We start from the raw sequence: 27,814 nt of genomic DNA, 5'->3' as shown, positions 1-27,814 counted from the left end.
TATCCATATGCTATCCATCCATTTGGCCCGTGGGCTAATTGATCAAGTATCAGAGCGGTTGGCCTGTGTATGGCCAACTTTTCCCATTACAATAACTGTTAAATTATCGAATATGTATTTAAAATGTATGAATACCTTGGAGAATTCCGTCACGTTCTGATTAAGCTCCAAACTCCACTGTGCTCTTCTGATCCCTCATGGACAGCAACACCTATAAACAATATTGTAATTTTAAAGTACACGCACAATAATATAGAGATAAATGTACAAACATGAAAAGTTATACTCACCAATTTCAATTTCATCCAAGTTACTGTGAACTCCCGGAACATTCCAGCTGGCGCTATCCCCTAAAACATCTAGAAGCTCCCCTTTAAATTCCCAGAGTTATACTCACCAACTTCAACTCTGTCTTTGTGAGCTCCAAGAACATCCCAGCTGGCATCATCCCCTAAAATATCTAGAATTTCCCCTTTACACCCTCCCCTCTTTCCCAAACCCCAGTCCCACTAACAGAATTACTGGATGTGCAATGAATGAGATGAAAGAACTTTGTAGCGTTATAAGTGTATGATATATATATAGGACTATGGCCATGTTATAGATGTTAAACAGATCCCTTGCCAAGCAGGAGGTGGTCTGGCGAGGTGAAGGTGGTAGCATATGCTGTGGTAATGGTTCGCCATAAAATTCCAGCTTTAGCTTTTAGTATAGCTTTAACTTTTAGTTAAATAGTTTGAAACAGCTGTCCTGCTACTTTCCACCTGACATATCCCTGCTTGCTCCATCTGACCATATTTCTGCCAGCTATGTCTCACCAACACCACCTGCACTTTAGAACTTTGATCAGTATTTAACCTGCAAATATAAGTAAACCTCTATTGAGCTTTATATCCCTGGACAGTGGCTTATTTATATTTGCATTGCTTATGCTAAGGTTTTAAAGCTTTGCACATGGTTTCACACACCCAAATCTGATCAAGTGGCCATGTCCTTGGCCCACCCATTCCCTACCCTATGCCCAATGGTATAAGGGGTAATTTGACAATAAAGGCTTGCATAGATGTTGCCCTGTTTCTGAAGTATAAGATTCGGGACCTTGACTCTCTCTCTATCTCCCCATATGTGTCAGGTTAGGGTAAAGGGGGTTAAGCGCTTGATTCACCCCATTTAGATGGTGTCTTAGAATTCTTATGCAAGCCACTTAAAATTGCCCCTGATCCCTTAGGCTTACCAAGGACATGGTCCCCCGGTCAGTTGGGGCAACTGCGCAAATCTTTTTAATATCGGCATAATTGAACTACTTTTTTTTATAAATACTTTTGGTGGTGGTAAGGCCAGTGATAGCAGAGACGGACCAAATAAAGTCTGATGAAACAGGCAGTGATATTGCTAGATGGAACAGGTAGGAGGGAATTGTAGGTGTTAGTAAGGCCGTGCAGGCAGTGGTCATGTTAGTTGGAACATGTCATGGTATGGTCTAAAGTAGCAGGCAGTAGTATGGTGAAATTGTGTAGCCAAGAGGCAGATCTCCTTATTCACTGTTTAATAGATGTTATTTCAGTGTCTGTTTAGATGTATTGTCTAGGGCTAAGGCAGTGGTTTACAGAGATAAAATAGGCATTGGTTTGGCCAAAAGTATTAGGTAGCCAGTGTTAAAGCAGCTGTAATAGATGTTGGAAGAGCTGTAAAAATGGGTAGTTATAAATATTAACAGCATTTGTAATAAGGCACAATAGAGCAAGTGTTAATACACCCACATGAAGCAGGAACCTAAAGCAGGTGTTAGTGCGGATTGATGGAGTGGGTGGTATGATTCAGGTAAAAACAGACCCCGTTCCAGATAAAGCAGGAGGTGGTATGGCCAGATGAATTGGTGGTGGTAGCACAACAAATGGTGTGGCACAGGAATACAATAACAATAGCAGCTCCAGCTGCATTATGGTGGCTTTCAACATCTGGCCTGCTACCTGCCACATCTCTGCTTGCTCCATTTGCCCTGGCATCTACCCACCCGCACCTAAGAACTTTGATCAATTATTAATCTATAAATATAAATAAACCAATGCTTGAGGACCTTTTGATTCCTGTACAATGGATTACTTATAGTTGTACCGTTTGGGATAATATTTGAAAACTTTTTACAAGGTGTCTCAAACCCAATTCTACTTGAGAGGCCATGTCCTTGGCCCACCCATTCCCTACCCTGTGCTCAACGGTATAAGGGGTAATTTTACAATAAAGGTTTGCATAAGTGTGAAGCGTTTTAGGTACTTGACTCCCTTTCCCTACCTCCCCATATGCAGTTAGGTTTGGGGAAAAAGTGTGAACCTTATCCACCCCATTTAGATGGATTGTTATGCAAACCACTTAAAATTGCCCCGATCCCGTAAGCTTACCAAGGACATGGCCCCTCGCCAGAAGTAGGGACAAATTTACAAATTTTTAAATTGCAACAGCAAAGGTAGTACTTTGTTAAAATACTTAGGTGGTGCTATCTGTGGTGGTAAGGCCAGTGATTGTAGAGCCAAGTGGAGCAGGTAGAGTCTGATGAAACAGGCAGTGATATTGCTAGATGGAACAGGTAGGAGGAGATTGTAGACACAAGTGGAATAGGTGTTAGTAAGGGCCAGATGACAGTGGCCCAGACAGTTGGAACAGATGTCAATATTCATTTGGGTGACTAGGCAGTGCTAAAGGCAGGTTTAAGTAGGTGGTGTTAGATTTGTGATGGACAGCTGGACAATGAAAAAGGTGGAATGGGCAGATATATAAGCAGCTAGTCCATTTGATGCATGACTTACAGGTACCGGGTAGAAATGTTAAAGGAATGGCCACCTAAACAAGTTGACGTAGGTTGTCAATGGCAGCAGCACAAAATTGCTCACTCCTGCCAGCTGGGATTCAGATATGTAAAGCATTCAAGAATGCAGTCATCTGAATCCAAAGCGGTGTTGCCATTCAGGAATGGCAGGTCGGTACTTATAAATTCATTGTGATCCTGAAAAACAAATAAATTGTCAGTTCAGTTGCTATATGGAACAAATTGCAGGCAGAAACGACTTCATGTAAATACTACCAATTAATCACAAGTCTATTCTGCTCTATTTGTGGTATCCATTGTTTGGCAATGTACAACATTCCAAAAAACTAATATGTGTGTGCCCTTGGGGCAATGGCAAACTAGTTTTTAGTAGCCCGAAAAACGTTACACCCAAAGCAGCAATATCACAGCTTGTTAGCTAGTAGTAGGCAACGTTGTAAGAAAGGAGGGCTGAGGAAGATACAAAGGGTAGTGGTCTCCACAGAGTGAGAACGGGATGGTATTTATGCAAGCCTTAACTCCAAACAATAATAATAGTAATAGTTTTGGAGAAGCTGGGGAAACAGGGGAGGGAAAATAAAGAAAAAGAAACTTTTTATGAATGTGTTTAGACAAACCTAATGTCGACCCTGCTTCTTACACCTACTTTCTAAGGCTGCATCCTGATGTATAAATGTACTTTAATAACGTGCCCTACCGCTGCATACATTTGTGTAACAGTTTCTGAGCCTACTTGTCTGATACAAATATATAATATATACCAGTGCTGAGGAACAACTTATAAAGTCCAAACAGAAAGGATTAGTACAGTCCACAACCATTAACTTACAGCTTCAAATCTAATTGGTGGTAAAATCCTTTGCCTTTCAACGTCCTCCCAATTAATTTTCCTATAGAGTTGGTGTTCCCTTATATTTCCATTCATCCCAAGACGTTTGTGTGGTCTTTTCTTCAGGAGCTAAGAAACAAAAGAATAGTTGTTTACATAGCATTTAACTCTACTCAACAGCAGTTGTAAAAATAGGGAGGACTTCACTAAACCTACTGGCAGTGAACAGTTCCCCGGTTATTATAGCAGTTCCCAAACTACTTTGAGTCTTTGGGGATCACCAGCACTTAAATACAGTGAGGAGTGATTTTTTTCCCTCACTTCCTTTGAAATCAATGGGCTGTTTTGCTAAGAAAATTGCATTGAAGTCAATGTGTTTTGTGAATGTTTCGCCATTTCACAAATTGTTTGCCATTTCATGGGACAGATTTGTTCATCGCTACTTAAAGAATTATTTGGGTACAAAAAGTATTAAAAATACAATTTGGTACTAGTTACTGTGTAATATACCATCATATTGCTATTTTTCTCAGCCATTTAGGATAATATTCCCAGCATCACATCACCCATAGTTACAGTTACATAGTTACATAGTTAAGACTGTTTTAAAATGTAATTTTTTTCCATTTTATTGTTTTTTGGTTATACAGGTATTGAATCTATTTTAAAAACCAGATTATCCAATAATCTCCAAAATATCTCAATACCATAAAAATGTCAAATGTTTTTTTTTTGGCTGATTTACAGTAGAGACAATAAATATTGAACACGTCAACATTTTTCTCACTAACTATATTTCTAATGGGGCTATTGACATGAAATTTACACCAGATACCAGTAACAGCCCAAGTAAACCACACATATAGTATCTCTACTATATGTAGCTACCACCTTATTTACATCTCTATTTATTTGGTGGCATCTGTTACAGGGGTGACAAATTTACTGCTCAATTAAAAAGTCTGTACTAGAAAATATACCCCAATGATACGGCCAATGAGAACCCAAAACATTATGAAAAATGTCTCTGCCAATTTTTCTGTGGTGAGTGACCCCTGAGAGCCCAGCACCCAGAAACGCCTTGCAGTTTGTGTAGCCAACAGATTGACTGCTCAAACCCACCTTCTGCAGGAGATCTTGCAATGTTGTGCTCATCCCCTCAGGAAACACCGGCTTCTCAGTGAGGATGGAACTTCTCACATCCTGTTGGTGGTAGTGGTCATCAAATGGGGATCTTCCTGTGGCCATTTCACTGAGTATTATCCCTAATGACCACCAGTCTACTGCTGCGTTGTACTTCTTGTTACCTAGCAGCTGATATAAAGAAAATATATTACCAAAATAAATTCAAGTTTACAGCATCTTCACTCATTCAGTAAAGAGAAAGGAGAACAAGTTATTGGTAATTTTCTGGCACTTCGGTACTGTCACTAGAAAGCTAATGCTCACTTTTTGTTCTCTCTTGATGTTGGATAACCTATATATTTATTGCACCAGGATTCTGGCTTTAAATGGTGAAGCTAAAGCATATTTGTATTTTCCATTTGGCCATTTACTCTTTCACCAATCCCATGTTTGGCTTTAAATATATTGAGCAGTTTCCTACCTCTGGGGCCATGTACCAGCATGTTCCAGTTTTCCCACGGATGGTCTTGTGGCCAAAAACGCCTTCTGCTGCGATGCCAAAATCAGCGATTTTCATGTGTCCGTCGCTGGTAAGCAGGATGTTGTCTGGCTTAAGATCTCTGCAAGAAGGATAGTAAGTAATTTTGTGGCTATAAGTAAATGATAAACTGTAGCCCTTATATTATAGTGTTATATCCTCTTTAGTTCCCTCTACTCACTCCATAACTGCTCAGGCACCATCTTCTTATTTGGCTGTAACTAACTTAACTACCTTATTCTCACTTCAAATCACCTCATGCACTCAGTATTCTTCCATGACCTTTTAGTGTTCTTCCAGTCCATAACTGTACCACTTAAGCACCGCTTTCCTTGCTTAATATCAACTGATTCCCATTTCCTAACCTAATTGCTCAGTACCCCCACCTCACTCCATATACTAATTGTGCTTTTTCCTTCCCAGCCAACCAATCCTCTAGAGCTTGGTGTCTATTAACCTCACCTCTGGTGGGGGAAACAAATTGTCCCGTATAGGTACCCTTTAACTAGCAGGTTGAGTTAATGAATTCTCAGCCAAGCCACTGTGGTACTGATTGTTATTGCGATATTCTGTATTTGAGATATGCACGTGCGAGGTATGCCCTCAGATCACCATGTGTGTCTAGTTGCTACCATAAATGTTATCTACCTCTCACTGCACTCTCACTGAATGGGGTGGATTTTAGCCAGAAATTGTCAGAATGCTACAGACATTTCTGCATTATTACCTTAAGTATTAACTGAATAATATATTAAATATGCAGAGTAAAAGAATTTCTACTTACCGATGGATGATACCTAGAGAATGGAGATACTGAACACCACAAATTAGTTCTGCAGAGTAAAAGCTGAGGAAAAAAAGAACAAACAGATATTAATAGCTGCGCTGAATTCTCAATAGTTTCCTTTTTCCAAAATGTTAATTTTACACTACAAAATGAAAATTGTGGGTGCCCATGTGCCTCTCCCAGCCTGGCGCTCATCAATACAGGGATGCCACCAGTAAATTATTTAGGGGGGGGCACAGATCAGAGTTCCATTATAGAGCTCAAATACCCGTGTCTGTGGTACAAAATGCAGGGCAGAATGCAAATGTCAAAAAACATGGCAGTTTGCGCCTGTTGCTTTGCACCCTATCCTGCCCTTTGTAAATGAGGCCCAGAGTCGTATAAATATTTCACAACCACAATCAGTAAGTCCATTGAAACATAATATATTCTCCTGCATGTGCCACTTATATTGCCCTTTAATTTTCCATAGCCAAAGCCAATTTACCACAGACAAAAATACATATTTGGTGCAACCCTATAAGGCTTACATTCTGTATACCTTAATCCATTTATCTGATGCCTTTCACTTTCACATTGGTTTATACCAGTAAGTACAGAGCTACTTACATGACATGTCTTTTTTTCAGATGGTGCTTGATGCCCAGCAGATTGCTGAGGCTGCCTCCGCCTGCATACTCCATGACGAGAAAGGCATATTGCTGAGTGCAGAGACAAAAGGGAAGAGAGTGAAACACAGGAACAAGAACCCCCAAACTATTGCATGTAATACAGGCATGTCCCTCAGCAAAACTAGATACAGAAAGAACAAGTATGTTGTGTAATACTCTTACATGGCTTTTGTTGCTCATATCATGGCATTTAGCTGAGCTTTGGGGATAGGCAATTTGTGAAACAAATGGAATGGCAGCATTGGAAGTAACTTACTTTGGTCTGGAAGGCTGCAAGGCCACGGCACAAGAATGGACTGCCGCAAGCAACCTTCAGGATTCTGGCCTCCTTCTCTATCACTTTCTTCTCCTCATCCTTAGGTGTCTTCCTGATGACTTTTACAGCCACGTGTTCTTTCTTCGTGGGGATGGAAGCCAAAAACACCTGAAAAGTCAAAAAGAATAATGTGCATCTTCCAAAGGGCTAATTATTTAAAGGTTCTGTGCACTTTAACATGCATGCAAGTTGGTAAATACTGGGCACAGAATAATGAAGAATGGACATCATGGCACCACAAGAGGCAGCACTGGAGTGGATGGTTATTAAATTTGCTTTAGTTGCACCTTGAAGCTGCTGTGGGCTTTTAATGGGCCTTATGCACAATAGAGATGTAGCGAACTAATTTGCGCGAACATCGGGTGTTCGCAAGTCCGCAAATTCGCGAACTTTTGGCGATGTTCGCCATTTTGGGTTCACCGCGGTTTTTTTTTGGCGTTATTTTTGGCTTTTTTTTTGGCGTTTTTTTTACAAAGTATTTTTCAGAGAAATTTTTGCTTGATCCCTCTCCTGCATGCCACTGTCCAGGTCGTGGCGCCCTTTAAACAACTTTAAAATCCGTTTTCTGGCCAGAAATGGCTTTTCTAGGTTTTAAAGTTTGCCTTCCCATTGAAGTCTATGGGGTTCGCAAAGTTCGCGAATATTCGCGAGTTTTGCTGAAAGTCCGCGAACGGGTCCGCGAACATTTTTGGCGATGTTCGCTACATCCCTAATGCACAAGGTGCAAAGCCACACAAGACAACTAATAACACGTATTTAGAAAGCACCAACATACTTGGTAGTGCTGTACAGTACTTATAGATTGCCTCTCATTGCACCCTGGTGCCACTTTTCATCTCTATAGCAAATAATCCCAGTGAACCCCACTGTAGAAGAATTCCCATTAACTCCTATTTGCGCTGGGCCAAGGAGCTTTGGTACCCAAGGTAGGGATAGCTATATAACCCCACATTAACCCACCATAATATTTGCCCTGCTTGGAATAGTTAGAGGTGGATAGAGACCAATTAATACAGAAGCATAAGGAGAAACAAGCTAACCCGATGAGCTGCTCATATATTTTGCTGCTGTTCATACCAAAATAGACTTAGGAGTATATTTATCATACTGTGTAAAAAGTGGAGTAAAACATTACTGGTGATGTTGCTTATTGCAGCCAATTAGATGCTTTGCTTTGGTTTTCTAACTGTTGAAATCTAATTGCTGATTGGTTGCCCTGAGCAACATCACCAGTAATGCTTCACTTCACTTTTTAAACAGCGTGATAAATATACCCCTTATTGTTTAAAACTGTGTTTACCTTACTTTTATTGAAAAAAAAAAAACTTGCCCTTTAGGCAATGCCCTATGTCACCTACCCATGGTTCCATACCTAGCCCTGCCCCCCATTTAGATTAGTAGAGTTTTTGTGTCTGTACATGTAATATTTACAACATAAAATGTTTCAGTTGTTATTAAACTACAAGTTAACATCCACAAGCCCAAATTCCATGTCATACTTCCAACGTCCTCTGTTTTATTGTAGATAATATACAGGTCCCTTTCTATTGAGCACATCACTCACCTTGCCAAACGTGCCTCGGCCAAGAAATGAGTGGAACTCATAGTTGGTAATAATGTGTTCCGGTAGACGCTCAGCTTCAATGCGCTGTCTCTCCTGGCTTCTTCTTTCTTCTGGGAGAAAAGGAATCTTATTAACAGCACATTTAGCAAATAACCACTAGTACCACAAGCAACTGAAATGTAAAGTTTCGTTTTATGGTTGGATTACTTGGCCAGTTTTTCTACACTTTGAAGATGCTCTTATGGCTTGTTTGCTAAAGCAATTTCATAATGTTTTTTTCTTACCTGCCTGAAATTTATGTTACAGTGAGGTCACAGAAATTTATGGCACAGAATAACACCAGCATTTTATGCCAAAAATAAAAGACAGAGTGGCCCCAGAAATAAATGACAACATGGCCCCTAGCATTTCATGATTCAGAATGGCCCCCAGCATTTTGTGACATGTCATGGCCCTTGAAATGCCTAACATATTGCAGATCATGGCCCCTGGCAAAGCTCAGGTACTGAAATAAGTTTAGTGCTGGTGTAGAAATAAAGAAGTAGAGTGGCATCTTTTCCCACTTTTAGCCCTGGTCACACTTTTTAGCAAATAGTCAGTACTATTTGGTTATATAGGTCAAAGCAGATCAGCAATTTATTAAATTATGTATATTCAGTACTATACAAACTAGAAAACTAGTAAATAAGGTCAAACCGGTAACTTAATGCACTCAGTACTGGTTTTGTGTTATGAAACAGAAATAGTTAAATCTAAATAATAATAAACATTTGCTTTCCTGCTGAGTACCTGTTCTTTCCTGGCTGTCCAGAAGTTTCATCTTCTTCCTCTTCATCTCTTCTTCTGTAGTTGTCTCTTGTTGTCTTCTTCTCTTCTTGGAGACAGACTCCATGTTTGGGGTGGAGAATATGCTTAAAAGCACTTTCCTCCACCTGGAATACCTGCAGAAAAAAATGCTTTTGTTGGGGGATCCCAAAAAAGCGCTCTCGAACTCTCCGAAAAGGCAAATCGCTCCGAAATCTCTCTAAAATCGCACAAGCCAAGAAAAGCACTGAGTCTCTCATAAGAAGCTCAACCGCTCTGAAATGACCAGTATTGGTAAGGCCCAACTGTCACTTTGACAGTTACAATCACAGCTTTCTGTGTGTATAACAAGGCTGCTATGACATCACAGCAGCCCAGACCAAAATCAGTAGTAGATATAAATTATGTGATATGGTTTTGAACTTAAGGATCTAAAGCTTTCCTATGCAAGAAATGCAAAATAGTTCTTTTCCTAATGCACTGTATTCTGCAACATAGAGATCTTAGCATTAGCATTGCTGAATCAGGTCGTTTGTCATGAAACCGTCATATAATATACCCAATAACAAGACAAATATATGTGTAACAATACAAAAATTTCGTATATTTGCTCAAATAAAAATCACATTTTAATGGACACTTTTTTTAAGCAGCACCTGCTTTTAAATTCAATATTTGCTTCAGCACAATTGCAAAAAATATGTCCTGTGCACAATCCTGTTATAATCCTTCTCTGCATTAACTGCATTAGCAGCAAAACAGAGCAAACTAGGAGAAACATTATAGAGCTGCCCCATGGCTCCTTCTATCCAAGCTTGATTCCTGATATATATATGTATATGTAGTCAATGATTGTGCATTTGCGCACAAAACGTGTTAGGATCTTGCCGTTTTAAATGAGCAAATAAAGATGGATTTTAACTGATTTCTGATGATGGTCCTGGCGTGTGAATAAAGCAGTCTTCTTTCGTTTATGGTTCCTAATATAGTCAATTTTCTGGGTGGGTTTTAGGAACTCAGGCCTCTGTCAGGGCCCAGGGACATCATCACTGAGCCTCTTTTCTAGTTTTACAGGGATTAATAAATGTGTGTTTTTTTGACATCAGAGTTGTCGTTGAGGCAAATGGCAGGGGAGCACACAGTATAGCTGCATATGCCACAAGCTGTATATGAGCAAGGGAGTTATGGGACATGCACATAGTGGATGGGGACCCTATGTAAAGACACTGGGAAGGTTGTATAATTATTGTATTTATTTATTATATCACTTGTCCTCCCTGTGTGTAATTTTATATTTTGTAAGATTGTACAGCGCTGCATACCTTTGTGGTGCTTTATAAATAAAGTTATACATACATACATAGGCATGTCACAAGTGGGTGGCAGGTCCGACCCTACCAATCCGTGAAATCCCAGGCCCACTAGTGATCTGCCCCCACTGATAGCAGATATATAATCAGTGCGCAGCAAGGCCGGTCGGATTAGGAAGGACCCATGCATCACTAAAGTCTACCTTTTTTATCCAGGGATGTATTTAGATCCAGTGCCACCCTAGGTACCGGACTAAACTGCACTCCCAGCATGTGGAAGTGTTATAACAATACCCTTACAGATATGTAAATGCTGCATCATTTTTGCAACATATGTCTTCACATATCTCAAGCTGTCATAGAACAGAGGTTTATACTGGGCCTGCTCACAACACAATGTTCTATTTTCCATCTGTATGTTCATGCACAACACAACAATATTGTAACATTGTGTGATTACAAGCCCAAAAGCAGATATGTTAGTCTGTTCAACTTTTCAAAACTTTTATTTTGTGACACTTTTTTTTCAGGGTGGGACAGAGGCTTCAAGTTCACACTTTTCTCAATATAAAAATGAATGTACATACTTACCATGTTCCTTAACGAGAACTTTCCTAAAACTATACCCCAGTTTACTTTACCTTAACCCAGCTAGTATTGGGTGAACCACACCGAACTTGAGGAAACCCAAAGCTAATAGCATTCAAGAATTTCTCACTTTAAACGATGACACCTTGACATCTCCGGTAGTGGGGGATGCCCTTAAGGCCAATATACGAGGTGAATATTTGTCTTATATCAACCTCCCAATACAACTCTGAAATTGGCACTCCAATTAATAAACATATATACTCACTTTTTCAAGGTCTGATTATTAAAAAAGTTAACTTTTTTGTGATACCATAGCCACTACCACAATTGCCAGGTGTGCGACAGTACTACCTAAACCCATGTCCAACCCCAATGTGCCTCGCTACCAGAAAGGGCCCTCCCCCTGATAAGGGTACCCAGTTTTCCAAATTAGGAAAATCAGGCAGGACTCCCTGAGATGCCATAGCCCCACTCTATAATGTCACCAGCCTCCTGCCCCGGGTGATATCATTGCCCCGCCCAAAGTAAGGAGCCAGGAATGATGGCAACCCTAGCCCTGACCCCCTCAAAAAAAGACGCTAACAACACAGCTGGTATTGGGAAAATTTATTCAATATCTCAGAGTAAATGCATACATCCTTTAATGTTTAAAATTTATTTTCTTTTTTAGTTATTATAATTCAAAAACATGTTCCATTGCTAGACGTGCAACTATATATACAGTATATTGTAATATGACACACCAAAGTGTGATGTAGCCAATTACCTTATTGCCCATATATATATATATATAAAAAGTATAAGGCAACAGACACTCACGTTTAGCAAAGGAATAAGGTGCCTGATGCTATAATAAATTTTTCTTTATTTTCTCACTAAGACCTGTGAGTGCGGCTCACATTTCTGTTTATATATATATATATATATATATATATATATCCACTAATTTATGTATATAACTATACTCTATGTTGACACTATATGCTTCAGATTTTTTTTTTTTGCCATATTGTTTCCTGTAACGGATATTATCTTGCATGTGTGGAATCCAGTTGTAAAAAAAAAAAATTATACAAAAAAAAATGAGAAACTTTTAATACACCACTTTTACATTTTCTGTAAAGTAATAGGATTGCTCATGAAACAATGTAATTTTGGTTATGAAAAATTTACCCTGAGTATAGCCATAGTATAGTATAGGTTTACAGGTTGCACACAAGCTAGCTATTAACATAATAAAACATTGCATATTATCAATATAAAAACTGTACCTGAACATCTTAGGAATTTGATTGAATACTTATTAACTGCTATAAACTGAATTTCAAGAAAAACCTGATAAATTCCTACACTTTAAATATGCATACACTGACACAACTAATCAGAAATGTCTTATTTTTTGTGGACTTAATACAGGAGCTATGACAGAAGCTGTAGAAGTTTGGACCAAGACTCTCCCTCTAAAAAGAAAAAAATGCAAGCTAATTATTCCTCAACAACTCACTTACTTGTGGGGAAGAAAGTGCCATCCTCACTCCAAACCAAACCAAGTGACTTGGAAACTACAGTGTTTTATATTCCTGGGGTTGATGTAAAGGTAAATTTTAGGTTAAACAAGAAGGATGTGCTGCTGTAATTGACAAATGCTTTAGGAAAGTGTGCTTGAAGTTATTCATGTATTGGGCTCATATCCATAGGGGGCTATATTACTTGATATATGCACTTTTTGAAACAAGTACTATTTTCGTTTTATCATATAGTTACACTACAATTCCAAAACATTAAAGACAGAGTCGCCAAATGCCTCAAGAGGATCTTCTTTGCCAAGAACTCTTTCAAAAGAGTCCAAGCTGTATGGTATGAAAGATACTGCCACAAGTCCTTTACCTAGTTCTGTCCACAGCAAGACTAACACTCTCTTACCTCCCCAATCCCCACCTATGCCTTCAGGTACTTTATTTTCATAAAAATATTTAATATTTAATTTATTATCCTTTATTTTTATAACACCAAATCATTAACAGTACTTTTACATAGAGTGATCATTTTTCACACATAATTTATTAAAATTCATTGCTCCCTTTCTATCCTTTTTCACTTGGCTTGCACCATTCATTTCATTACCTGTTCATCAATTGTGGTTAAATGGACATGTACTATTGATCTTACCTGGAGTGTTTAATACAGTTAATACCTAGTTAGGGAGCAGCATCTTCTAAAAATGTAGTCTGGTTTCCACTTGTTTATTGAGTATAAAGCATGACCATTAATATTTATTGCAAATCCAAGGTCTTTCGTACCATAATATTAGGGGGGCAACACTATATAAAAGGCCCTTCTTATCTGTGCAGGGTGATGAAAGTGTTTGTAACCCTGACCTTCAAGAGGTAGGACTCCAGCAACATTAAATTACTCATACCAACTTTTGTTTTTGGTGCCCAAGGGCCCAGACTTAAGACCCAACTAGGCATCTTTACAGTATATTTTATATAATACAATCACACACACACCCACAGTTATGGCTATTTTAAAAATTGCTGATGGTAAAATTTAGACATCTTGATTCAAATCCTCTCCCCGCCTCCCCTTGATCTGCAAAATGCAACCTACTATGTATTTTGCAATGTGCTTATGAATAGTGGCTGTTCGTTCTATATCACCACAACTGGGAAGTATTTGTGGTGCCAATTGCAGCTGAAGGCTTGTAGCACTTCTTTGTAGGTAGACGTCCAACCTAACTGACTAGATTTGGATTCTTCTCAGACTTTCTGAGAATTTATTTGCTGTATCTATATAAATAATTTTGTTGATATTTACAAATTTGATTGCAGTGTTAAAAATATGTAAATGTCTAACTTTGCAGCCAAAGGAAAGGGAAGCAGTGGAGTTAAAACAGCAAAATTGTATGCTTGGGTAGCTCTGCAGTCACTTCCAGAAGAAATGGTTATCAGCCCAAACCTGCTAGATTTCCTTGAGAAAGCCTTAGAAACAATACCAATCACTCCAGTTGAAAGGAACTATGCAGGTAAATACTGGACTTTGCCATATTTTCTAATATGTAATTACTATAAAGTACATTGCCTTGCGCAGACTAGTACATATGTGCAGTGCCTTGTGCAGACAAGTACATATGCGCACTGCTGTGCTCAGACGAGTACATATGCGCACTGCCGTGCTCAGACAAGTACATACGCGCATTGCCTTACTCAGGCAAGTACATACAGCACTTCCTTGCTCAGACATGTACAAACTGTTCTAAAACAGCCACCTGTACAGCGGGAACACAGCTAATTAAATTGTCTGTTGTTGAATTCATATGCTTGGTACCGAATGTGTTTTAATTAATTATGGGAAATGTGTTTGCAGCAGTGAGCTCTCAAGATGAGGATATCGGACAGTTTGACCTGCAGGATCCACTGGAAGAATCAACAACCTCTTTAGTATCATCTTCAACTTCTCCATATTCATCTTTTCCTGTTGATGTGGTTGTCTACGTCAGGGTTCAGGTAGTCCAGGCTTTAATCTTGTGTGTTTGCCATTCCATTGCTGTTAATGCACAATATAAAGTGTTAGCTCTTGTCAAGGGCTTTCTCTATGCTTAAAGGAGAAGGAAAGGTAAAACCTAAGTAAGCTTTATCAGAAAGGTCTCTGTAAATACAGTCATAAGCACTCGTAGAAAAGCTGTCCCACCTCCCACAAAAATTCATAAAGCTCACTCCCCCCTCCCTTAGGAATGTGTAATCTGAGCTACCAGCCTATAGAAGCTGCAGCAGGAAGCTAGGAAGACCAAGCCAAAATGGCAGCTGCAATCTTAAACAAATATAGGGAGTTTCAAGGGCTCTTTACTCAGGTATAGTAAAGCTTTCTGCAGAATAAATATTTTATTTTAGCTGGCACTAATGTGGCAAATCTATTGGCAGTAAAATGCCAAAATAACTTTCCTTCTCCTTTAATGGTACCCTATAGATCACCGATAATACCACATAATTTCTGATCTTTTTGTAGACTCCATTTTCATAATTAGGTTTTTGCTGTTTATAAATAATTGTTTTGTTCTTTTTTCCTAGCCATCTCAAATTAGGTTTAGCTGTCTGCCAGTTTCCCGGGTTGAATGTATGCTGAAATTGCCCTCTCTAGACTTGGTATTCTCTTCAAACAGAAGTGAGCTAGAAACCCTTGGACCATCACACCCCTCAGATTCATCTATTGGAAATCTTTCCATGCCAAGTGGATCAAAACCAAATCTAAACAAATCTGGGATGCCAGGTACATATGATCTTCTTAAAATAATTCTTATATTTTGACTTATCTATTTTTATAATGCTTTACAAACAAATCCATTATTGACATACTTTATGGCAATTTTGCAGATAAGATTGAATGATTGTAAGTATAAGGTAATTATCTGGGGGGTTTAAAAATATGCAAGCTATTCCTGGGGAAAAGTTAACAAAGCACTTTTAAGACTTCATCTTTAATATGCAATATAGTGTTGCTCTCCTGTGATAAAAGGGATATCATTAAAACAAAGAATGTCTCTAAAGAATATCAACTAAGCTATAAGGCCATCCACTGAGATTAGAACAAAGAGCTTATTTCTTAAGATGCATATAAAGGTTTTTTTTTTACAGTGAGAGCTGTAAAGTGCAATTCTCTCCTCTCAATGTGGTTGTACTGGAAGATACATTAGATATCTTCACAAAGGGGTTGAATGGCCTTTAGCAAGAGTAAAATACAGATTACTGAAATAAGCTCTTAGCACAAAATTAATCCAGGGTCTGCTCCAATTGCAAGCTGTACTAAATCTTATTTTAAGAATATGTTCATATATTGCCCTTTTAAGTGTTAATCGTGTAACTCTGTATTTCTTTCTAATTGTTTATTTTCAATTTGCTCCATGCAGGGACATCCCCGGGGCTTGGTAGCCCCCTTGGGAGAACACGACACAGCAGCAGCCAGTCTGATTTGACCAGCTCTAGCAGCAACTCGTCAGGCCTGAGTTTCACAGCTTGCATGTCCGATTTCTCCCTGTATGTGTTTCATCCTTATGGAGCAGGAAAACAGAAATCTGCAGTATCAGGACTCACTCCAGGACCCAGTGGCTTAGGTAAAATGGGTATTTCAGATTTAACCACCCCATAACAAAAAGATGTTGGTATGGTACCTTCTGATTGGATGCTATACATGACTAGACTAGACATGATTACCATCTCCCAAAGACAGAACTTCTGTACACCATCTACATTTAGTGAAATAATATACCACCTACTAATAAATATAATGAATGTATAAGTCAGGTTGATTTATGATCTGTATAATAGTACTTGGTCTTTGAGGGCGACTGAAGCCCAAATTTGGAAAACTACTGAAGTGAAGCATGGAGCCAAAATTTTTTTCCGTCTCTATATATTTGCATATTAGGTAAATTTGAAATTTAATCTTTGGCCACAATAGTAGGTGCAGTGATCATAAAATGATGGTTCTTTAGCTGTGAAGAATCCATTACAGTAAGTAGTATGACGGCTCCTCTATTAATGCACTTATGTAGTCAAATACATAACATATAGTAAGGAAAGGGCAATGTAAACTCTCTCTATTTCCAATGATTAGGTTATTACTGTGTACAAAGTATTATAGCAGCATGTCATTGACCATTCATTCCAGCTACTTTCTGGATGTTGTGTCTCACTGAAAAAAACTGTAACCCTTGGGCAGTCTGTGCAAAAAAAAATCTAGTGGAGAGTAACTTCTAGCATAGGGGCCTCCTGCTAAACATCCCCTCTTTTATTGGATTTATTCATATATGTTTTCCTTGCTCCCTGTAGGTCAGGTAGATGAAGAACCTACGTCAGTTACTGGCCGTAAAGACTCTCTTAGTATCAATCTAGAGTTTGTTAAGGTCAGTCTGTCCAGAATGAGACGATCAGGTGGAGCTTCATTCTTTGAGAGTGTATCTGCTAACAAAACCCCTAGTAAGATGGATACCACTTTAATCAACATATCAGGTAACAGCTGGTTTACAGTAAGGCTTTTGCTAAAGTGCATTTGATATAATAAATTGATTCATTCTGTACACAGGTTATATGTTTGCTTTTATCAATGTGATATGAATTCTTATACTTAAAATTTTTAAATTTTTTTTTTCTCTTAGCGGTGTGTGACATCGGATCTGCCTCTTTCAAATATGATATGCGCCGCCTTAGTGAGATTCTGGCTTTTCCAAGGGCATGGTACAGAAGAAGTATTGCTAGACATTTGTTTCTTGGTGATCAAACCATCAATTTACCTGGTATGATTTGGGACTCTGATAGAAAAGTGACTGACGGAAAATAAATAATTTTGTAATGATCTTATTGAAATATTACAGAATGAATCACTGGATCTTCATCTAGAGAAACATTGCACAGTTTGCATATTATTACATAGCAGAGTGGTGCAATTTATTGTAAATTCACTTACATTTGCATGCCAGGTACTTTAGGGTACTCTGCTTTTCTCTACCTTTTAGGAATCGTGGCACAAAAACAAGTGTTTTTTGGCTCGGCAGATAGCACATCATTTCCCATTTGTTTTCCATAGATCTTTATTTAGACAACCTCTCCTGATTACTGGGGAGATAGTAAGTTAAAAACAAAAACAAATACTGCTTTATATTTAAAAAACATAGACAAAATCGGATTTTATTTTTATATGCTTACTTAAAAGAAAAGACAGAATACATTTTCGCAATTTTACTTACTTTGCTTAAGTGAACTGAAACTGAAAAAAAGCAATAGTGAATTTTGCACACTATGCAGGTAGCACAGGCTAGAGATCAATTGAGGTTAGATTGTGGATAACCAGTCATTAGTTGTCCTTTATATTATAAGGCTGCTTTTAGACAGTACAATGGCAGCAGCTTTTTCTAATTTTTTGATTGATAAAAAAGGGCTGTTCTATGGCACAATCTCCTTTATGCCAAGCATAGAAGAGCATTCATTTGCAGTTTGGATTGCTTTTGCCAAATGGGTAATTTTGGTTGCAGGTTATGAAAACGATTGTATTAATGAAAACTGTGTGCATGTTACTATTAAAATGCAATCTAATTTCAGCTGCAAGATTACCTTGCACGGAATAATGCAAACAGCACTTCAGTGAGCCAATGAGGAAGTTGAGCCTGTTTTCTCTCTGACTTTTGGTCCTGTCCAAGCACCAGATTAAGTCTTGTGTAATGTGGCTTCTGTAAGACCATGTCCCAAATCCATTCAGTTGTTAGACATATGTCAGAAAAAAAATGTAGGTTGTCTTCCGTGTAGGAAGATTACAGCACCAGATAAAATATAAAACTTTTTCCTGAATGAAAGGCATTTTTTGCCATGAGACATAATGTATCTTTGCTAGGTAGCTGGTTACATATTTTTCCTTGTTTTTGCATATTTTTTAGCTTCAGGCCCAGGGACTCCTGATTCCATCGAAGGGGTCAGCCAACATCTTTCTCCTGAATCATCTCGTAAGGCTTATTGTAGAACATGGGAGCAACCGAGTCAGTCAGCCTCATTTACCCATATGGCACAGTCACCTAATGTTTTCAGTGAACACACTCCAAACAGCAGTATGTCTCCAGGAGCAGCAGCTCACTCCTTGAAATCCCCAGCGGCAACAAGAACAAGAAGTGTGCGACAATTCACGAAAGTCGTAATGGCTATGAAAAAGTCGCGACAATTCGCGCAAGTCGTAACGGCTCCGAAAAAGTCTCGACAATTCACGAAAAAAATCGCGACGGCGACGATAAAATCGGAAAAAATATGTAAAAGTCGCAAAATATTTATTTCCAATCCGTTTTTTTCCCATTCAGGATTCGGATTCGTGGATTACTAAATCAGCCCCGTAGTGTACATCAGGTTTCGCACTTGTTCACCTGTGCACACTTAGCCATATGCCAGAAAGGAGACTGTGCTGTTTATATGTAAATGCCAATTTTAAAAAAAGAAAACATTAATAAGGGGACCCCCCACAGGCGCTCCTTATTTTTAATATTTGATGAGACTTCTCGTTTCTGTTAGAAACTGGTCATTTATTTTTCTTAATGACAGGTTCAAGTGAACATTCCACATACATTGTACAGACTCTTGATTTTCACTTGGGTCACAATACTATGGTTACGAAACCCTGCGGTGCTCTGGAAAGCCCAATGGCAACAATCACTAAAATAACACGGAGACGCCATGAAAACCCGCCACACGGAGTTGCAAGTGTGCAAGAGTGGTTCAATTATGTCACTGCTATGAGGAATGAAGGTTTGTAGGGTTTTCTTATTTTCAGATTTACCAAAATGTGAGTTTAGAGCAGGGGTAGGGAACCTATGGCTCGGGAGCCAGATGTGGCTCTTTTGATGGCTGCATCTGGCTCGCTGCCAAATCTTTAATACTCCTCATCCGGCGTCCTTACCGTGTTGCACTTGAACCAGGGCCCAGGGAACTGAGAGGGACATTGGAGCAGAAACCTGTGACAGTTCACACTTGAATTGAAAATAAAATGTGGCCAATATGTCTCTGTTGGGGCTACAAAGAGAAGCCAACTGTGCACTGTGCTAGGTAGCCCTCTAGTTATACCACTAACAAGCTATATTGAACAGCTAAAGATGACACCCACCCTACCTTGCCCCGCAGCATCCGCGGCCGAACGGGCCTGAAGTCGCATCGTCCTCCACAGGTAGACGCAAATCGAGGCCCCGGCTTCTGCCTACCTCCTGTCGGCCATTGTATGGCTCTCACGGAATTACATTTTAAAATATGTGGTGTTTATGGCTCCCTCAGCCAAAAAGGTTCCTGACCCCTGGTTTAGAGCTTAAAGAGATACTGACACCAGAAAGTAAATCTTTTTTTTACATCTATCATAACATTGTCTTTGCAAGAACTTAATTGCCATAAAAATAATTGCCTGATGCGTTTACATTACCTGTCTGATCCCCTGAGTTCCTCTGAGGGAGCAGCCATATTTGTCTGTTAGCTTTAGAAGCTATAACTGACAGACTGAGAAGGGACAGTCAGGTTGGCAAAACAGTCAGGTTTAGGAACTTCAAGTAACAATTACTTACAAAATCAAACCTGTCGGCGAAAAACCGTCAACACGACCTATAGGTAGCTTTTTATGTATATTCATATTTTGAAAAGTAGTTTTTTCGTGTCAGTATCACTTTAATACATAAAGACTTAAACATTCTATTCATTCCTATGGGATTTTTAGAAGCGCATTTATCAATGGGTGAAAGTTAGCGTTCACCATTTGATAAATACACTTTTAAAAATTCTATTGGAATGGACAGAACATGAGTGAGTTGCTGCTTTGATCATTTGGGCTGTCAGACTGAATGAAAAGAACAAAAAAAATGGGTGACCATGCTGCATATGACCATTCGTGTGGTATCTGTCTGTTCAGCCCACAGGCCTATTGGTCAGATTACTGTACAAGATATGCCAGTGTATGGCCAACCTTTAGCGCTGCTTAAAAAAGTCAGGGTTGTGACTTACAGAAGAAAAGTAAAAGGTAAAAGAAACAAATAAAAACATATTTGAGGTAGTATTTCTTTAGCATTCCTTAATAATGCAACATTTAACAAAGAAGTTATAATGTGCTTCTAACATTGAGCACTTGGATATATAAACAATAACATGTTAGCCATTTTAATAAGCTTCATGCAAGAACATGTAGTATATGAGATAATTATTACACTACATGGTGAAAGTTAGACAAAACTGCCTGAAATAATACAGTTCTAGGTATTTTTTTTTAGATCTGTGCCACAGGAAAGATAATTTGGGGTTTTCCCCCTTTTTATCACACAGTGCAGTAAATGAAAGCAGAGCTGTTTTCAGATTTTGATTTGTTTTGCAGAACTAAATTTACTTCGGAATGTTGATGCCAACAATGCAGAAAGCAGCACAGCAGTGAAGAACTCGAGTTTGTTAAGTGGCTTCAGGGGAGGCTCCAGTTACAACCACGAGACAGAGACAATCTTTGCTTTGCCAAGGATGCAGCTAGACTTCAAATCTATACACGTTCAGGAGCCTCAAGAACCTGTCCTGCAAGGTGCCATTGATTTTCAGTGTCACATTTGGAAATATTTTTTGTGTTGTACAAGGTTTAATTGGTAAAATAGGCTTTCTGTTCATGTTAAAAAATCTAAAATATATCAGAGACCCCCTTTTGTGCAGCCTGTCTTGATGCAGCATCCATTAATAATTAGTATCAAGATGTCTCTGTTACATAAAACAGCATCCATGGCATCCACAGTACATATTAACTTAATTTCCAATGAACCATTGATATGTTTGGGTTGTGGGGTTTTTGTTAAAAATGAAACTTTGTTATTTGCAGTTCTTTTAGGCTAATGCAAGAGGAAGGGTTATTTTCGATCTGCTGATAAACGCTAGCCAAAAATCAGCCCCTATGCTAGCATCAGCCTCTTCATGTGCGTGCACCCAGAGCCTTTTTTTGGCCCAGTTCAAGGCACATGGAGCTGATTTCAGTGCTGAAACATGTGAATATGCATTTTGGCATTTAAATGCACTCCAGGTGCCTGCTCTTGGCGCAATCAGAGGGAAAGGCTGATGCCAGCGTAGAGGCTGATTCTCAGCCTGCATATATGAGCCCAATCTGGCATTAAAGAACATTTACACATGAAACAAATAAGTTACCATTGAGTTACCATTAATATGGATTTATGCCTACTTTAATTATAGATAAAAAGCTAATCAGTTACAAATCAAATACTTCTTGTTTATACAAGGCACTTTGGGAAATGGCATAAACATATTATTTTCTTTTACATTGTTTTTGTTTACTATAGATGACAGCAAACCTAAGGTGGAATGCAGTGTGTTAACGGAGTTTACTGACCATATCTGTGTGACGATGGATGCAGAACTGATCATATTCCTACATGATATGGTGTCTGCTTACCTAAAGGAGAAAGAAAAAGGTACATGCCTGGGTTTTCTGTGTGGTCCCCATTAACTTCAGTGATCTCAAGCATATTTTCAGACGAGACTTTGATTAAAATTCATCACCTTAATGAGAATCAAGTTATGGGATTTTGGGCAGGAAAAAAAAATTCGATCCACTACAAATGCCATAAATTTAAGTAGGTGATTTATGAATATACTGTGGCTGCTGCACAAACGTAGCTGTCAATAACAGTCAGTCAGCAATTGGTTTTAAACAATTAACTCCTAGTCAAGAAATAAGCTTTAAGATCTGAATAATAGCTACTGGAAACTGCATTATAGCTGCACCACTATTTGTTTCTGCTTTCCCAGGCATCCCCTGCATTTTGGGTAAGTTCCCATACCTGTATAGGATTTTAAACTAAAAATGTAATGCATGCTCTAACTCCAGTATTTCTGCTAGTTTTTATTTTTTTATCTTGGTAAAAACAATTGTCTATTCATCCCCCAGTTAAATTTCCACCTCGAGTCTTTACTACTCGCCCAGGCCAGAAAAGCCCTGTTATACAGATCAATGAAAGCTCTTCTGAGAAGGAGAAAGAAGAAAACACTAACTACACCTATGTAGACTGGAGGGAATTTATGTGCAATACTTGGCATCTTGAGCCCACCCTCAGGTATTTATTCATTAGTGCTAGGATTTTGATCAGCACTTGCTTTTACTTCAAAATTAACTAACAGCTAAATTTCTGAACTGAAATACTCAGCATGTATTGTAGTGTTGCAAACGTCTTAGCGCACCATAGGGGCATATTTATTAAATGGTAAAAATAGAGGGCAGACTTGACCACACTGAATATGGAAATTGTTGAAACAAACAACCAGTAAAAAATACTTTTTATCCATGTGATATAAGAGATTTATTTTAGACATGACATTTTTTGCCATTAATTTAAAATAGCATTATACTTGACAGATGTGTATGATTTTCAGTGGGGAGCAAACTAAAGAAGCAGAGCAAATGTGGTGGTAGGACTTTGGGATATTTAGAGAGATAAAACAAGGGGATTCACAGCTGATGTTCCAGCAAGGCACATGAAAGAAGCTTCACTGTGCTTGTGCCATGCCCTTTATCACTCTGTCTGGTTATCCTTTAGCTTTGACTTTTATCCAGCATTGGTATATGGAAGCTCTGACTGCCTCTGTGGACAAATAAAAGTCATTGGTGTAGAGCAGTGATCCAACCAGTGACTCGTGAGCAACATGTTGCTTATCGACCCTTGGATGTTGCTCCCAGTGCCCCCAAACCAGGTAGTTATTTTTGAATTCCTGACTTGGTGGCAAGTTTTGGTTGAATACAAACAAGATTTACTACCAAATAAAGCCTCCTGTAAGCTGATAGTGTGCATAGAGGCTACCTAATAGCCAATCTTTTCCCAATTTGGCACCTCCATGAACTTTTATGATGCTATTGTTGATCTCCAAGTCTTTTTACATTTGACTGTGGCTTACACAGTCAAGAAGGGTTGGGAACCCCTGGTGTATAGTTAATTGTGTGCAGAATTTACTAGTGAGTTAGTTTCCCCGGTGAAGCATGTCTGACTGCAGCACAGCAATCTGGGTCACACTATCCTAGCAGAGAATCTCCTGAGGGCCCCAGCCTCGGACAATGCCCACCATTCCATCCTTATTTGCAGCATGGGACTATATAAAGCCCTATACAATCTGGTGCTGTCTAGATCTTATTTCTGTGGGAATCGGCCTGGGATGTCATGTTCTCCGGTGGGCCCTAGGAGAAAGACTCCACCACTGACGTCAGCAATAGCCCAATCTAACATTTTCGGAATGTCTTATGGTATTAAACAATTTTGTACTTAAAATACTCTTAGGAAAATAATCTCATAAATAACATTTATTTCTTAACTTTTAGGCTTATTTCATGGACAGGAAGGAAAATTGACCCAGTTGGTGTTGATTACATCCTTCAGAAGTTAGGCTTTCACCACGCCAGAACTACTATTCCAAAATGGTTACAGCGTGGAGTAATGGATCCTCTGGATAAGGTCCTTTCAGTCCTCATAAAGAAACTTGGCTCTGCCCTTCAAGATGAAAAAGAAAAGAAGGGGAAGGACAAAGAAGAGCACTGAACACAAAAGCAAGAAAGTGAACAACATGTTAAACTACTGAACAAACACATTTTTAGTATCTTTTGTATAGCAAATCAATGTTTTTATTTGACATGAGCCCATTTGACTTTGGAAACAAGTTTTTGATTTCCAGATCAACCACCAATATTGAGATTGGATTCTCTGGATTCAAACTAATTCACTGAAAATGTGACAAACTTAACTTCTGTCTTTCTTTATGCTACTGTGCTACTAACCCCTTCATCCCTGGGTGCTGTTCTAGTTGTGTTACTCTTGATTGCTATTCCATTTTTTTTGTTAATAAGTGAGTTTACGCTTTATGCCAGCTGCAGTGTTTTCTATAGGCCAAGTGTATAGCTCTCTTTGCTTTAAGTACCTGCATGTTGGTGAGTAAGAACATGCATTCTTGAGCAAAGTAACACTGAGATATCCTTTTGTGTAAGTAATCTTGGGGATGAGCGCCTGTATTGCAAACTCGTAAATAGGAACCTCAGGGATGAGGGGGGTTATAATAATTCCGTTGTGAATAAAATTGTTCCATTGGGGAAGCATTGCATGTTTATGTATATTTTGGACTAAAAATAGGGTTGAAACACTGTAAAATGTAGGGGGCTATTGTTATTACTTTGTATTAAGTGCAATATGATTTTATTTCTGTGATAACTGCAGAATATTAACTGTGAATTTATTTTATTTTGTCATAATACATTTTGTTGACAATATGAAGAGTATTCATGTGGTTTGTTTTCTGATGTTCAGCTTTGATGGGTAGTTATTTTGGCACTGAATCTGCACATCATAAAAAAACAAGATTGTATTTTTGTTCATTTAGAATCCTAACAAAGCTCTGAGATTTCTCATCTTTTTTAAACACGTGGATCAGTAGGGATTCCTCCTTATTACAACTTGCAAAAGCTTGGGCAGTGACATCCCGGTCCAAATGAACGTTTAGCCTGTTTTAAACAGTGACTTCCTGATTTAAGTACAGGAGAACCCCAATTTAATGTAACAGGACTTAATATTTTCCTGAATTTGTTGTCCCCTGGGAACCAGTAAAATTGGGGTTCTACTGTATGTAATTTTATTCTGTCTAGAAATTAAACTGTGGTTGCTAGGTTTGCACTTACTGTAGCAACCAGGCAGCGGCTTAAAATGCAGATGACAAGGATAGAGCTGATAATGAAAGAAAAATAGTAAAAATAACAATAAATTTACAGCATCAAAATAATTCAGCTATCTTGGTTGGTGGATGTCAATGACCCTAGCATTTGTATAGCATTTAGAATTTTAAAAGTAATAAAAAAGTAAAATCTACATAATAAAAAAAAAAAATAGAGAAAAAAATGTAAAATATACTTTTGACATTTCCAGTATCTTTAAAGTCTTTAAATACAACTTTTCTATATAAATTACATTGAGGTATTTTGTAGCAATTATCTCCACCATTAATCTTAATGTGGAGATAATGTTGTGCTAATTTTCTGTACTTGGGATATATTACCAATTATTATATTTTTGTTGTGGAAAATGTTTTTCAATTCACCCTAAAAATCTATCACCAATCTAATTTATATATACTTTACTATTTTTCCAATTTAGTTACAGAATTGGGTACTATATTATTTTGATGCATTATTTTTTCATAGGATACAGATAGGCTGTGCTAAATGTTATCCCCTTATAGACTAATGTTTCAAACAGGTAAGTGGTCTCATTTTTTTTTTTTAACTATTTTCAGAGTTTGAAAATAATGTTCAATCCAGTTATATTTCCCATATAGTCTATTGGGGGGAAATATAACTAGATTGAACTTTTTGGGATCATTTTATCTTCTACTACAAAGTCTTTAAATCTTAATACTTTTCCTTTCCTTTTTACCCATCTTTTGAGTAACGTATCTTCCTGTCCTGGAGTGGAATTCTAAGAGACCATGGTAAAGGGTAAGGTACATATTCTTGTTACTCATTTATTATGCCCCATATTTTTAAAGTAGGATGTAATGTTATTTCATCTGTTCCTAGTTCTAACCCTTGGTAATTACTTAACCATGCTATAGAACCTAATAAAGTTGTTATTCTGTACTGACCATGTTAACGTTCTAAAAGGAAAGTTTCTCTTCATGGATTCAGCTTCCTTATTAGATTGGGTAACAATTTTTTTATATCTATATTGTTTCTAACTGCCACCAATAAAGTATATACCAACATCAGTACAGGTATCGGAATCCTTTATCCGGAAACCCGTTATCCAGAAAGCTCCGAATTACAGAAAGCCCGTCTCCCATAGACTCCATTTTAATCAAATAATTTAGAATTTTAAAACTGATTTCCTATTTCTCTATAGTAATAAAACAGTACCTTGTAATTGATCCCAAGATATTAATAATCCTTACTGGATGTAAAACCTTTTTTTTTTATTTTTTAGCAGACTTAGGGGCACATTTACTAATCCACGAACGTCCGAAAAGCGTCCAAATGCGTTTTTTTCGTAATGATCGGTACTTTGCGACTTTTTCGCGAATTGTCACGACTTTTTCGAGCTCTCAATACGAAAGTTGCGACAATTCGCGAAAGTCGTAATGGCGATGAAAAAGTCGCGACAATTCACGAAAGTCATAATGGCAATGAAAAAGTCGCGACAATTCACGAAATTTGTAATGGCTATGAAAAAGTTGCGACTATTCGCGGAAGTCGTAACGGTTACGAAAAAGTCGCGACAATTTATGGAAAAGTCGTAACGGCGACGAAAAAATCGCAAAAAATATGAAAAAGTCGCAAAATGTTTGTTTTCCAATCCGAATTTTTCTCATTCGGATTCGTGGATTAGTAAATCAGCCCCTTAAGGTATGGAGATCCAAATTAAGGAAATACCCCTTATCCGGAATACCCTTGGTCCCCTAGCATTCTGGATAACGGGTCCTATACCTGTACTAACTAGATATTAGTATCACAATAGCCTTCTTTTAATGACCATAAGAGGGGCCTGGATGAGTTCTTGAACAAGCATAGTAATGCTTGTTCAAGAACTCATCCAGGCCCCTCTTATGGTCATTAAAAGAATCTGCCATTACTGCTGCACATTTGTTTTTTGCTTCTGTTTTTTAAAGGAGAAAATATTTTAGCTTTAAACAGCAAGTTCCCAGGACTGGGAACAGAAACCATACAATCAATCCTTTATAAAATTATATGGAATTGTAATGACCACACTGATATTTAAGCATACTCCATTAAGTTTTTTTTTTTTTAATATTCTTTATTTTAAAACACTTAAATGGGGGATACAGAAGGCAAGAAGGGGAGGGGGTCAAAAAGATTAGTATGTACGATAGGCACATACTCCATTAAGTTTAATTACAATGTGATTGTCTAGATTTTTAAAAATAT

The 27,814-nt window shown here is 38.2% G+C and overlaps 2 protein-coding genes and 1 long non-coding RNA gene across 14 annotated transcripts in view; 1 reads left to right on the top strand and 2 right to left on the bottom strand.

The window, feature by feature from the left end:
- Positions 1-955, bottom strand: part of LOC116410961 — a 54,013-nt gene extending 53,058 nt beyond the window's left edge. Inside the window, exon 1 of the long non-coding RNA XR_004222790.1 lies at positions 136-955. This is a non-coding gene — a long non-coding RNA (uncharacterized LOC116410961). The remainder of the gene's footprint in view (positions 1-135) is intronic.
- The window catches only part of LOC101734304 (transmembrane protein KIAA1109-like), a 126,344-nt gene extending 101,187 nt beyond the window's left edge, over positions 1-25,157 (top strand). For 10 of the 12 annotated variants that reach the window (XM_031902606.1, XM_031902604.1, XM_031902599.1 and 7 more), the window contains 13 exons: positions 12,776-12,956; positions 13,120-13,309; positions 14,223-14,384; positions 14,726-14,865; positions 15,427-15,625; positions 16,263-16,466; positions 17,185-17,364; positions 17,511-17,648; positions 19,432-19,635; positions 21,233-21,427; positions 22,188-22,319; positions 22,796-22,961; positions 24,215-25,157. In XM_031902606.1, the coding sequence (XP_031758466.1) occupies positions 12,776-12,956; positions 13,120-13,309; positions 14,223-14,384; positions 14,726-14,865; positions 15,427-15,625; positions 16,263-16,466; positions 17,185-17,364; positions 17,511-17,648; positions 19,432-19,635; positions 21,233-21,427; positions 22,188-22,319; positions 22,796-22,961; positions 24,215-24,431 (2,308 nt within the window). In that variant the 3' untranslated portion in view covers positions 24,432-25,157. The remainder of the gene's footprint in view (positions 1-12,775; positions 12,957-13,119; positions 13,310-14,222; positions 14,385-14,725; positions 14,866-15,426; positions 15,626-16,262; positions 16,467-17,184; positions 17,365-17,510; positions 17,649-19,431; positions 19,636-21,232; positions 21,428-22,187; positions 22,320-22,795; positions 22,962-24,214) is intronic. The other 2 variants (XM_031902633.1, XM_031902630.1) reach the window with 2 other exon arrangements.
- LOC116410947 (protein kinase C theta type-like) lies at positions 2,870-9,656 on the bottom strand. The gene is made up of 9 exons (XM_031902646.1): positions 9,444-9,656; positions 8,655-8,764; positions 7,031-7,198; positions 6,713-6,804; positions 6,101-6,163; positions 5,260-5,398; positions 4,776-4,967; positions 3,654-3,782; positions 2,870-3,001 (listed from the first exon to the last, which is right to left on the bottom strand). The coding sequence occupies exons 1-9, from the start codon at positions 9,544-9,546 to the stop codon at positions 2,885-2,887; spliced, it is 1,113 nt and encodes a 370-aa protein (XP_031758506.1). The 5' UTR covers positions 9,547-9,656; the 3' UTR covers positions 2,870-2,884.
- Positions 25,158-27,814: the final 2,657 nt, after the last annotated feature.

Source organism: Xenopus tropicalis, chromosome 1 (genome assembly GCF_000004195.4).
Source record: "Xenopus tropicalis strain Nigerian chromosome 1, UCB_Xtro_10.0, whole genome shotgun sequence".
Taxonomy (NCBI): domain Eukaryota; kingdom Metazoa; phylum Chordata; class Amphibia; order Anura; family Pipidae; genus Xenopus; species Xenopus tropicalis.
Note: the sequence above shows the minus strand (reverse complement) of the source record. Positions and strands in the feature narration are given on the sequence as shown.